Raw genomic sequence first — 13,778 nt, 5'->3', positions numbered from 1 at the left:
GTTTGAAGTACATGAATACTCTCTACAATTCACTTTGCATTACCCTTGTTTCCAGTGAGCTGACGTAGAAATGATTTTCGAAGACTTTATTTTCATTGAATGTCTTTGAATGCGTTTCCTTTGTTTCGATTTGTATGTCATTTTCCGCAACTATGTCAGGATTTTTCTATATTAAGGGAGTTATCAAATATAAAAGCTTTTAAGGAAACCCATGATCACAATCATAATTCACAGATACAAGCTTGCAAAAAATGTAAGTTAATGATAATATTTTTTTAAATAATATAATACTTTAATGAATTTTTCAAAATTTAAAACTTACCTTTGTCATATAAAAGTTATCTAAATTATTTTGTTTTTGGCTGTGTATTTTTAAAAATGGTTACAAAGTTAAATCTTAAATCTTCTAAGCATTCTGTAAAACTTAGCAAACAAATTCATTCATTAAAAAAATGGAAAATATTTTATTTAAAGGTTTAATTTAATTCCAGGTATATTGCACTAAAATTGAGGGAACTCCTCTAAAATCTTTTTTTTTCTTTGTGTATAGTGTGATAACTTACACATTCCGTATAACCAGCAGGAACCAATGCCATTGTCTGTGTGTTTGAAGTGGAATTCTCAGAGGCTGTGGAGGATACCACTCTGTGATCTTTCTCTTTGTAAGCTGACTTGTCTCGTTTTCGTTTCAAGAATGGATACTTTGCCTGTAACGCTTTTCTAATCTACGAAAACATTTTTTACTCCATATTTAATACTGAACAAAAAATTGTACACAGATTCTCTTAACAGTCGATCATGCTACAATTTATATATGAATATTAACAGACCCTTAAAAGACAAGAATGTAGTCATGATTAAATATGCTACTTGGTATTTAACATGCTTTAAAATTGTAATATCTGCAAAAGTTTCAACAGTAATGATGGAAAAAGGCAAAGAATGAGCTGGATTTGATGTACAAACGTTGAACGTGTGACTTATTTTAAGTCCTACTTTATTCGGTAATAGTTACCTGTATTGAGTTTGCAATGGTAAATATATACTGAAATGCTACAAGATCCTCATTAATGGCAAAGATTCCAAAAATCCACGTGATTCCGAGAACAGGAACAAGAGTACATACACTCCTTAGGGCCTTTCTTTGAAATAAAAGAATGAGACTCATTTAAAACCGTTTCTGTTTTCATACAGATGGGACAGTTTCTTCCAAGAAATTCACGAGATTTATTAAATTTGACCTTACAGAAACTTTGAATAAAAAAAAATCAGGAATTCAAATGTTATAGTGCTAATGAGCTCGCCGAAAATTATTATGACTACCGGTATAATGAAGTACCTGGCCTTTTCCTTAATCTCAGCTTTCTTCATTTTTGTTGTCAAAAACATAACCCGTAACAATGACACAATTATACAAACATTTAGCTGGAATAGAGTTGAAAAGATATCTAATCAGTACAGAAAATAAGGCACGTCCTTCTTTACAAAATCACTTGTGCATAATAGACTTAGAAATAAAATTAATACGGAATATAGATCGTTTAAACATACCAAGAATATAAGAATAACAGGGACAATGAAGGCATAGATAGCTCCCGAGGACACAGACAACCAACAGCTGTAAATATCAAAAAGATGGCATGTGATCTTCTCCAAAAGAATTCAAGTAAGAGATTTAGTCTTCATGTTTAAATTTCTGAACATCTTAATTTGCTTAGGTTGTATATAACTAAGAAAAGACATATCTCAATATCTCAAGTTGTAACATAACAATATTGTAGAGGGTTGTTTTGTCTAACGTTAGATCTTTGTGAAAATTCAGGGAAAATGCATTGGCTTCAATTTTGTGAGAAAATATTTACAATGCTTCTGCGTGGTACTGTGTGTCCCAACAGCTTCCAAGTGTGATAAGAACGATAACCAATGGAATACCTGGAATATTTATAAGAAAAGTGAAAACATAACTGCTGGTCAAAGATGGTTGAAAATCACAAAACTAATTATTTCTTACACGTGGCTAGACCAAGAATCCACTTTAGCCTAGATCTTGAGTTAAATTTGTTGGCGATGCCCATTGCATAAAATAACACAGTGACGTTCATGAAAAAGAACATTCCGACTCCGAACATCAAAAAGAAGGTTAGTAGAAGGAAAAAGTGTAGGAAAAGCGTAACTACCACACATGCTGCCTACAAAATAATAAAACAAAGCATTCCCCAACTGGAAAAGGACACAAGGGTGTAAATTGTAATATCGGAAAAAACAGAATTTGGGTGCAATATCCATTATATGGTTTCGGTTTGGTTTAATAGGAATAGCATGCATATTGGGTTATTAGATGGTTCAATGTTAAATCCTTATAATCAAACATTTCGCTAAATCTATTTCTACATTATTATAAACATGTTTTTTATCTCTCATGATTCCATAAATGGAAGTACCTCATTTTGAGCATTATCAACTCCTGCAAGCAGTATCAGGTATGCAAGGAAGAGAGAGACACACAAACATATTATAAGAACATTCTGGTCACTTTTTATTTGCCTGAAAAAAAACGATATTTTTTTTAACCTGCGGCACCCCTGAGACCCTTACTCACATACATGCTTACAAAATAAACACTATTCTGCTGTAAATGTTCGATAATCATACATTTGAAAAACGATTCATAGATTTCCAGGAAGTTTGACACTCACATTTGAAGTTATTAATGTGCTCTTTGAAATCTTTAACGAACTTGAATTTTCAAAGAGCTTTTCCCTCCTGCTGGCATTACTGAATTTCAAACTCCCTCATATATAATAAGCAAAAATTAAACGTCTACATTTATAACTCAATTATTATTTTAACCTTTCAAAAAAAAAAGATTAACTGTATGACAGGTAAGACCTTAAACACACAACATTAAAGATTAATTCTTTGAATTAAGTTTATTTTCATTTTCTGACTTAATTAAATGTAGTTTATATGCTATCTTACTTCCAGAGAATAGCGTATACAGTTATCGTCAGTACACCAAACAACATGGATATAACACAACCAACAATGGATATTATGACAAGGACAGAATCTTCTTTTTCCTGAAATTATGTAAGAATATTTTGTACAAGTTGGCAATTTAAGGGGAAAAAAAGAAATACATATATGTCGGAGTTATATGTTAATTTGAGCTTCTAGGACGGTTCCTAAGTGAGAAGATTTATTCGTGTTATGAGGTGTTATAACTACACTATCTTACCACTCATTTGCATAGCTATTGTTCATAAATATTGGAACAAATACAAAAAATAATAAGATGAATGCATTTACCGGTGTATAAGGTCTCATTAGAACAGCGAAGTTTGTAGTGTGGTTACACAGACAGACCGTCACACCATTCTCTGTGGAATTCATAGAACACCCTTCTGTTGACCATCCTCCGGCATTGTTACTATAAATAATACTTATTATCAAGACAACAAAGTATTTAACGTTTGACAAGTGCTCTCTGTGTCAGTCTAAGAAATCATAGACGTATAGAAGAGGTTATACTGACGTACAATAATGTGTAATCCCAGTATACACAATCGGCTTCTCCTTCCAATACTCTCACCTACAACAATGAAAATTCTTACACAGTATAAAGTTCCTATTTCCTAGTAAGTAAATTTAAAATGATATTCAATTTAACAAATATTTCGTGAATACGACTTTCCATCAATTACACGTAATTAAATTATCTACAGAATAATCAAAAATGTACTTGTCTTCAATAGAGTTATTGCATAACCCTATATTGCACATTTCTTTGTCAATCCGCCAAACGCTTTTAGAAGTGATGAAATGTTCACTCACAATCGTCGAACTTAAACTTCGGGATGAAGGTAGTAATTGAATTATTCATTGTCATAAAATGTCTAGATGTTTTATTGACATCTTTTTCTGCTGAATAAAAAAAATATATCTTAAACACATAATAGATTTAGGCAAATCTATGCTTTGTAAAATGAACACATACTATAAGCTAAAATTGTTTTATGATTTAAGAATTTCTCAAAAAATGGCCACAAAGACTGTTCAATGTGATACATGCTAGGAAAAATGTTTTTGACGTTTTATTGTTTTCCAGCAAATTGGACCGTGATAGTCTCAAATCAACATTCAGAAGCCACGGCGAGTTTTGATATAAAGGGTAGGCATGAGCTGCTATAGAAAACATTTGTGTCTTACCTTTTCAAAGAAGCATTAAAGGTGCTTAGACACAGATTTGAACTTAATATTTTCTCAAATTTTCTGTATAACATCATGGCTTATATATTGCAATAGAATTTCACACGAAAATATAAATAAAAACTTATTTTATCTGGAAATTATTAGAACTACGAATTCCGGGAAGCGTTTGATTAACACATCTTTGCACTTACACAATTGTTAACTTTATCCTTAATATTTAAGAAAATAAGCGATTTTGTTATGTATTAATGAAAAATATTACATCTATAATCCAGAAAATTCAGAGTAGAAATGTTCGAAAGCAAAAACCAACTCACCAGTATTGTCAGTCCGTGCTCAGTGATGTGTGCAGAGTTTAACAAATTGAACACACCCATGAAACGTAAACTGTTTTTGTAAACAGGGCACGAGCTCTGTTTTTGTTAATGTTTATGATTCACCGGGTGTGTTCAATTGTTAAACTCTGCACACACCACTGAGCAAGGACTTACAATACAGTAAGTGATTTTGCTTTCGAACATTTCTACTCTGAATTTTCTGGGTCATAGTTTTAATATTTTTCATTAATACACAACAAAATTGCCACTTTTCTTAAGTATTAAGAATAAAATTAAAATATGTGATAGCGCAAGGATGTGTCAATCCAACGCGTCCAGAAATTCGAAGTTTTAATAACTTCGAGATGAAATAAGATTTTTATTATATTTTAGCATGAAATGCTATAGCAACATATAAGTCATGAAATTATACAGAAAATTTGAGAAAATATTAACTTCAAATCTGTGTCCAAGCACCTTTAACAGATTGAACATTTTTTTTTAGTGATCCATAATAACCCTTTTTTTCTTTACAGTCAAACCAGGAATAAATCTAGAAATCTCTCCACATTACAGAATGGCTGTTCAAAGAGGAAGTACACTGGAACTAGTTTGTAACATAACAAATTTACAAGATCTAGAGGGACTGCCGATAGACATTTCTCTATTGACCTGGTACAAGAACGGCGTTAGATTAATACAAGGTAAAACTCGGGGCACTGGTTAATTTGTAATTGTAAAATTTTATAATTAACTCACTTTGTATATTATAAACTTTGCATATTCCATAATAAATTGGATAAATATTTAGTGCCCCATGAAAAGATTTGCTGCACTCTCTCCTCCCCCCCCCCCCCAGTCCCCCACTCAGCACTTATCTATATTATTTATTGATCACATTTATCTACTCCATGGCCATAAATCAAATGCTGTTTTTAACAATCTTGTTTATTAAAAAATGAGTCTGGAAAACAAATGTACTTTCAAACAACGTTTCTATGTGTAATTACAATTTCTTTAGAGAAAATTTAGTAGAATTTGACTATTTGTAAGCCTTTCGTTAATCACTTCCATTACGCATTCAATTTTACGAATTTTTAAATAGAAATAGCAAAACTTACCATGACGACGAGCCGGTCCTCCAGTCTCCTTCGGATTCTGTCCGTGGATCCCAACGACCAGGGCACCTATTCCTGTAACCATGAAATATATCGGGTATCGAGGGTAATAAACACAACAGTGGACATTTATAACAAAGGTAAAGAGGATATTTGTAAACGAATTAAAAAAAATCTTTAGTCACTCATTAAAGGACTGGGTGCTGGTTAATTTAATTGTATTTACTTCCAGGTGCAACCGTGTGTCCCTCATCAAAAGATATTTATGGAATTTTATGGCCAACAGTAATTCCCGGATCCCTCACTCATTCTGATTGTCCTGAGGGACAACAAGGTACGTGTAGGAATACTGGCATGGTATCTATGTATACAGAGAGCCAATGAAAAAAAGACAACAAGGAAAATTTCATTTCATGTTTTATTTTAAGAAGGTGATATATACATCAAGAAGAACTATGATAGATGTTAAGTATAAAAAAAAAAAGATATGATATTTCATTAATATGTTGGTATTAGAAATTGAAAATATATAATTTATCTAGAAATAGTATTTTACTGCATAATCACACGACAAAAAATATAAACACTACCAGAGATCGAAACCCTACAATATACTTAGCCAATTCTTTAAACACTGAATTAAACATGCAAAAACAATGTAACAAATCATGACAATACAAAATTGACCTTTAGTTCTTTCAATGTTAGATATATTCTTTCAAAGATTTGTGTCGATGTTACGTCTATTCTTCCGGATAATGTTATTTTGTAGGAAATGCCAGCAGATTTTGTGATTATAACGGAAACTGGAAGAAGACAAGCGTGTCTTACTGTGTAGATGCAGAGTTTTCCAATACCTTGAATGAGGTTTTATTTTTATTTCTCTCTTAATTATTAGTAATTTTTAAAGTGCAAACCATAAGAAAAAAAAGACCTTAACACAATTGTCTCAGATCCGGAGATTGAGGTATAAATTTATTTACGTATATGTCATCACTATCACCATCTACCATTTTTATTATGCCCCTTGCCTGAACTTTTTGAATTTTAATGACATTATACTACTATCTGAAAAATAGAATTTATCCCAATTTTAAGAATTTGTTAAATCTTTTAGAAATTTTAACTGATCTTCAATATATTTATCAATGTTGAAGATCTTAAGAGAAAAAAAAAACCTCTTTTAAAGAGGCTGGGGGGTTGTGGCCATTTTTAGACTATATTGATCTCCTTTAGAAGAAGAGCTCCCTATGAAGATATAGAAAATGATCAAATTTTAAAACTAAAATTTTTGAAATTTTTCTTTGCCAAATGATAGTTGACAGCTTAAGATATCATATCTAAAAAATTAAGTTAAATCTGGTGGTTAATTTGTTGACCCCCCCAGCCTCCTTAAATCTATCTTTACTGTGTATCTGATTACCAGTATGCAATAAACAAATGTTCCAAATATCATTCTATGTAAACTTTCCACCAATATTAGCCACTTGACACTGTCGTCTCGGGTTGAAATGGAGTAAAATTGAAAAAAAAAATGGGCCATTTTCCTTTTTTTTCAGCTCCAGGTTCTAGAAGATGACGGAGTATTAGATAAAATGTATATTGAACAAACTTTTGAAAGTTCCCTCAAGAAAACAGAAAACCTTACTGCCTCCAAGACCGAAATCTCCTCAGCAAATCTACTGTCCTCCATTAATATCATAAACACAGTTCTCAGAGTAGCGACACAAAGCAACGCTTCTGTTCCTCAAAAAGTAAGAAAACATGTTTTAATCCTAATGTAAAACTACAGGACAATAAAAATTTAATTACGTATGTTATGTCAACATTCAATGGAGCTAGAACGGTCACAATTAATCATTTCTTTTTTCCTGAAATAACAGAATGTGTACAGTATTGTGGACCATGTTGCTTCTGCAGACAATAGAGAATCTTGGAAGCTTGTTGACGAGGAGGTATGTCTAAGCTTCTTCAAATCCTACAAAATGATAGGAACTTATTTTGCCCATTTTATTGAATCTTACTTTTCATATTGAAAGTCCAAGGAAATGACATGGACATGACGTTCTAACTATGTCAGTCATTCTTTCAACTGAGTTAAACTGACTCTTTTTCTATGCCCGTAGATAGATATTGTATCATTCTTATAAGTGGTTTTTATTATGCCTTACCAGATAAGTTTGCTTTTCAACCCCAACATCTCAGTTTCAAGAGAATATTGAAAAAAGATATGAAAAAGTGTTAGACAAGTAAATACCTTATCTTTGCTGTTTACAGATTAAATTTTGTAAAGTATTCTAAATAAATATTTTAAAGATTTCATATTCTATATATCGATACCTAGCTGGTGAGGAATTTCAAATTGTATGATTATAATGATAATGTCTTACTGCCCATCATACTTTTAAGACACACAGTGGACCGGAATCGGTTTTGGAGACAATGGATTGGACCAACTCTCTGCTGATGAAGGAGCTGAAATCAGAAGAATTTAGAGGAGAAAATGTCGGTGTGTGAGGCATTTCTGATTTCTCTATAAAGCGATATATTTAAGGAATCTCTGTTTAGTTTGCTGTGTTATGCCAGGGCATCAAAGATATTTTGAAACGTTGTGTAATTTGCATAACAGGCGAAGCACATCGTCCGTTGAGCAAAAATTATCCCACGTTTCCAACTGACGTTGATATCCCTGGTATACCCAACAAACTAGACAGTGATTTATTATATTTACATTTATATGTGAAACAGAATTGTAATATAAATAAAAATAAACTGATAACAGACACACAGACAGCTGCGATTGATATGCATATTGGGCACTTGACCTCTCACTTGGCCAACTAACAACTAAATTGTATGACAAACGAGATGACTTCAGCTTTTCCTTATTTATGTAGTAATATTCCGCTATCACCAGCAGCATATGGTGTTTACGTCTCCCAACTTATTCGATACTCAAGAGCATGCTCATGAGTACGATCAGTTTTTAAACCGAGACAGGCTACTGACAGATGAGTTGATCTTACAGGGATTTCAATAACCTCATTTCAAGTCAGCATTTCATAATTTCTAAGACTGTTATAATGACTTTGTTAACAAAAATAATTTATCATTGGGTCGTGTTTTGGCTACTTTGTTCATACCAATTGTTAGGCCTTTGTTTTTATATTAAATTTGACTTCGGAGTGTTCCGTCTACCTGATCAATACATAGGGCTCACGGCGAGTTTGACCGGTCAACAGGGGATGCTTACTCTTCCTAGGCACCTGATCCCACCTCTGGAATTTTTGCTTTATGCTCTGTTCACAGATTTGTATTGTTGATAGATTTTTTTGAGATCGATCACTTTTTGTTTTCTTTACCTTTTTTATAAGCGAAATTTACATTCAATTGTAAATATCGAGAAATCAACACATCGTCTAACTTTCAATGAGATATCACAGATAAAACAGTTGGAAATGTAAAAATATGTTTTTATACTCTTTTTCCTGCATGCGTTGGTTTCTTGTTCTCTACAGAACAATGGAAAATAAAGAGAATTTATACTACACACGTGAAATATTCTTCTTACCTTTAACGTGTAAACTTTGACTTGACAAGGAGCCTTTGTGTACATTTAATTAAATGAATTTAATATTAGGTTTGTTTTTGTATGAATAATGTATAAAACGAACAAGAAATTTTGTTACAGAATTCATCTATTTTCATTGTTACTCGTTGAGAACTGCTGTATTCAATGCGAGGAGTTATTCTTTGTTACACAGTAGTCAACATCAGTGAGGTATCATTACAAGAAGCAGAGCTACGCTTTCTGGAGAATGAATCCTTCATCGTGCTTCCAAAGCAAGAGGGGCAAAAACAAGGTAATACTATTTAATTATCTAATGCGATTATTTTATTATAGTAATAATTGCTTGAGCTTGATAGCTCACCATAGGAAGTTGAGGTTTGGTGTTTGTCGATAAAAAAGTGTCTAGTTTGATTTTTTTTTACTTCAACTCCAGAGCTTACGCTTTAATTTTAGCAAACTTATCTCGAAAATTCTTGTCCATTTTGTGAAAGTTTTACCCCTAAATGAAACAGAGTACAAATTGCACTAACAGTTTACTCTTCGATTAAACACAAGGGTATAAAATTTCAAAGATATATATTAAAAAAAATAATAGCATCTTAATTTGGTGGATATTTCACATGTTTCATCTGGCTTAAATCATGGCACATGAAGCATGGATTAGACCAAATATGGTATCCAAAGTTCTTAGGAATGTTAAGGAAAAAAAGCTCGAGATATTTCCCAAACCTGCTACATCTTGTAATATTTTACAATTATCCCTATGAGAGGCAGATTTCTGATTGTATAACAGGGGATCCCACTTTTATATAGAAAAAAACATGAGTTAAAGATTTCAAAATATTCGTATTTGGAGTAAAATAAATGTTCATTATTTTTAGGTAGAATAATTTTTCAAGGGATAGAATGAATGAGGCATCGATAAGTATTAAGATTTCTACACATGATATGCAAGAGCATGCTCTAACTTCGAACAATTTCTTAAACAAGACAAGCTTTTGACAAATAAGTTGCATTGATGAAACAAGAATATTAACAGTCTTGTTTAAAGTCAACATTTCGCAAATTCTATTGTCGATACAATGACATTATCAGCAAATACAATATATCACTAAGTCGAATGTTGACTGACGTTTTTCATACAAATCGTTAAGCCATTATTAACACACTGCCTTGTCTACGGATTTTCCGTTTTTCCCGATCATGACAAGGAGAAAACGGCGTGTGTGATCGGTCGGCAGGGGATACTCACTCCTCCATGGCACCTGATCCCACCTCTGAATTTTTTGGAGGTCTCTGTTTGCTCTGCTCCCGAATTGTATTGTTTTAATGGACTTTGAGCTTGAATGCTGTTCGTTATCTCCATATTTTATTTCACACCGAATTGTCTACGGATTTTTCCGTTTGCTCGATCATGTCAAGGAGCACACGGCTGGCGTGACCGTTCGACAAGGGATGTTTACTTCTCCGTGGTACCGATCCCACCTCTGATGATTTTAGAGGTCCATTTTTGCTCTGCTCCAAATTTGTATTATTTTAATGGACTTTGAACTTGATTTCTTATCTTCCTTATCTTCATGTTTCATGAATACAAAGAAAAAAATTTTTGTACATCAAAATATTCTTGTTGAGATAATCGTTTTTAATCATCGTATATTTCCATTTCTATTTGTTTTCTCTCTGATAACTCTTTGAAAGTTAGTTGAGTTGATTTCTTGATCATTCTACCGGAATGTAAATTTCACCGAGCGAAAGGTCAGGAGCTAAGGAGGCCTAATAAGCATGTAATTCTCGTGCGGCTGTCTGTGTTTGACGTCAGTGGGCGGGGACTATTGAAATTGACATTTAAGGCCTCGTGTAATTTAAATCTATTAGTTTATATTTTTAAAATCTAAATTTTCAATTTTATTTCACAATTAAATGCAACTATAAGGAATCACTGTCTAGTTAGTAGAGTTTGTCACGGACATCATCGAAATTGAAAACGTGCAGATGCATGAATTACGGATGATTCGGTTAATCGTGTCGTTAATCGGATTATTTCCTGTTCAATGCATTTTAACTACAAAATATTAGAACATCGTTTAATTCTTTAGTTTGAATTTATTCAATATGTTTATTATTCTTAATAATTTAGCTATCTTTTTCAATTTCAAAATTTATATTAGGTTTTGACATAAATAAACACCTGTAAATTTAAGCAGAATCGTGTAGATTTATCAGTGATATTACCCAAGCTGAACATTAAGCAATTTACGTCTCAAAGACGCCGAGGGGGCTTTGGATTCACCTACAAACACAGTCTATAGAATTAATTAAGCAGCGTGCAGTCAAAACATGGGTGTGAAAGGTGTGAATTTTTGACGACGTCGAGATACCCGGAGCCGTCCGTGCGTGACGAGCGACCATATCTGACAAACAGTTAGGTTCAGTGGAGCAGAAAATTGCCGATGTCGACATATACCAGGTAAATTTTGCTCTTGGGACTGTGAATATACGTCGATATAACCAGGGTTGTCGAGATTACCGAGGTCGACATATCAGAGTTTTTGCAAATCATTTATATAGTAAATACTGCCGGGACCGCGGACGGACGTCGACATATCCCAGGTTGTCGACATATCCGATGTCGAGATACCGAAGTTTACGTGTATATATATTTTCAAATGTTCTCTTCATATTTCTTTGTAAAAACTTGGACCATACATTAATTTTCTCGTATACATGTATATAAATTTGAGACTCTTTAAGAATCTTGAATCAATACCTAAATGAGAATGCTTGTATTAACATTTGACTACTTTTGTAAAGTCTCATAGTGTTTAACTAGAAGAGTTCTATAAATTTCTATGTTCTGGATTTGAACCCTTCTTATTACACCATCCCTACTATGAACTGAACAGAAGTTTAAGGCACGACTTCCATACATTTCAATGTAAAATTCTAGATCCCTTTAAAGTCTCAATACTATCCGGAGTTCAAAGGTGAGACAAATTTGATTTTACGACATGAAAATACTTTGATATCAGTTAGATAATATGTTGCCCTGTAGTTCTTATAAAGAAAAGTTTTTCATGATTTACCGCATCTATTTCAAAGAAAAAGTTTGTATTCCTCGTTGTATTCACTGTTCATTATCATCACCTTTTTCATTTGACCCAGGTCCATCCCTGTCTCAAAGCAACACTTTCATCAAATTTGATTCATCTATGAATAAATGCATACAAGTTTTGGACAATTTGTAGCTTTGTTGCTCTTGAAAGGATCCGAAAGATTTCACAACATATATTCATGGGTCTCGATTTAAACAAATATTGATTTCAACTACATGAGGATTCTTGCACATAAATTTGAAATGTAAGTCTTGTTCTGAAAAAAGATTTTAAGGAATTTTTTTGCCTAAAAGTTCTGCGTTAATTTTTGTACCGATTTGTTATATGTCCCGTATCATGAAGTGAACAAATGAAGCTACTGAGAAGATACCCACAGACACATTCCACAATTTGTAGCCTGACAAGACTTTAAAAGACATTTTCCTATATAATTCAATGTAAAACTGTAGAATCCTTTATATGGCCCCATTCCGGTCCAATGGTCTGGACATAATTTTGGATCGGCACTACATATGAAAAACCTTTCAAATAATTCACTTAGTAGTTGTACCGAAAATGACGTCATCCGCGTGGCCCAGTGGTTAGAGCATTTGCACTAGAGTCGCGGAGTAAGGAGTTGATCCTCACGTCGCGGGTTCGAATCCCACTTCGGGACCTGGAGATCTTTCGGATGAAACAGTATAAATCGAGGTCCCGTGTCGCAGTAGATGTTGGCAGGAAAAAGATCCTTCACTGTTCAATGGCCCTGAGTGCCGAATATAGGTCTCAATTTGTAGTCCTACACTGGCAAGTGGTGGCCTCTCCATATGAGTGAAAAATTCTCGAGAGGGACGTTAAGGAGGTTGGATCCTGTCATCAAAAGTAATGAGAATTTTTTATCAAGTATATTTTTAGAATTTATACACATAGCTTTATTAAAATTCAAAACAAAAAAATGGGGGTCAATGCGCTTCTTTTGGCGCTACAGAGCATTTAGTTTGACCTTTTTGCACTGAAAATACATCTTACACATAAATCAATTTTTAAGTTTTTCCTTCAATATTTTTTGTTCAAATAAATTATGGGAACAAAAACAGTCTTATTTTATCTTAAATAGACACATTAAAATTTGTGACAACGAAGAAATTTTCAAATTACTCCGCATGTTCAATTATTTGACCTTTTTGCACTCAAACATTTTCATTTTTCTGGCATTAAAAATTTAACAAGCAAAAAAATCATTTGAAAGTAATGACATTTTACTGAATTTAAGAAGAATGGTAAAAAGTATCGTATATATTCAGAAAAGAAAATTAAAAGTGGGAGTCTGTGATGTTAATTTTTAGATATTACTAAAATAGTGCTAATTTTAAGCTTAAATTAGGGCTATTTTTTTTCTTTATTTTCACAATTTATTTGCTATATTTACCAAATATGATGATAGAATTCATGACAGTTTATTTGATAG

General features: G+C 32.8%; 2 protein-coding genes across 2 annotated transcripts in view; one reads left to right on the top strand and one right to left on the bottom strand.

Moving 5' to 3' along the window:
• Positions 1-3,415, bottom strand: part of LOC133186493 (uncharacterized) — a 36,644-nt gene extending 33,229 nt beyond the window's left edge. Inside the window, exons 1-5 of the mRNA XM_061321731.1 lie at positions 3,375-3,415; positions 1,552-1,618; positions 1,340-1,425; positions 1,016-1,142; positions 564-725 (exon numbers count right to left, since the gene is read on the bottom strand). Coding sequence (XP_061177715.1) covers positions 564-725; positions 1,016-1,142; positions 1,340-1,425; positions 1,552-1,618; positions 3,375-3,415 — 483 coding nt within the window. The remainder of the gene's footprint in view (positions 1-563; positions 726-1,015; positions 1,143-1,339; positions 1,426-1,551; positions 1,619-3,374) is intronic.
• Positions 3,416-3,808: 393 nt separating this feature from the next.
• Positions 3,809-9,524, top strand: LOC133186492 (uncharacterized). Its single transcript, XM_061321730.1, has 10 exons — positions 3,809-3,863; positions 4,109-4,171; positions 5,066-5,233; positions 5,635-5,787; positions 5,880-5,981; positions 6,420-6,514; positions 7,207-7,401; positions 7,531-7,602; positions 8,057-8,156; positions 9,412-9,524. The coding sequence occupies exons 1-10, from the start codon at positions 3,818-3,820 to the stop codon at positions 9,522-9,524; spliced, it is 1,107 nt and encodes a 368-aa protein (XP_061177714.1). The 5' UTR covers positions 3,809-3,817.
• The last annotated feature ends 4,254 nt before the right edge of the window (positions 9,525-13,778 follow it).

Source organism: Saccostrea echinata, unplaced genomic scaffold (genome assembly GCF_033153115.1).
Source record: "Saccostrea echinata isolate AGI-Se365-2 ecotype Australia unplaced genomic scaffold, CSIRO_AGI_Sech_v1 ptg000014l, whole genome shotgun sequence".
NCBI classification, from domain to species: Eukaryota; Metazoa; Mollusca; class Bivalvia; order Ostreida; family Ostreidae; genus Saccostrea; species Saccostrea echinata.
The sequence above is the reverse complement of the archived record's forward strand: the minus strand, read 5'-3'. Positions and strand labels throughout refer to the sequence as shown.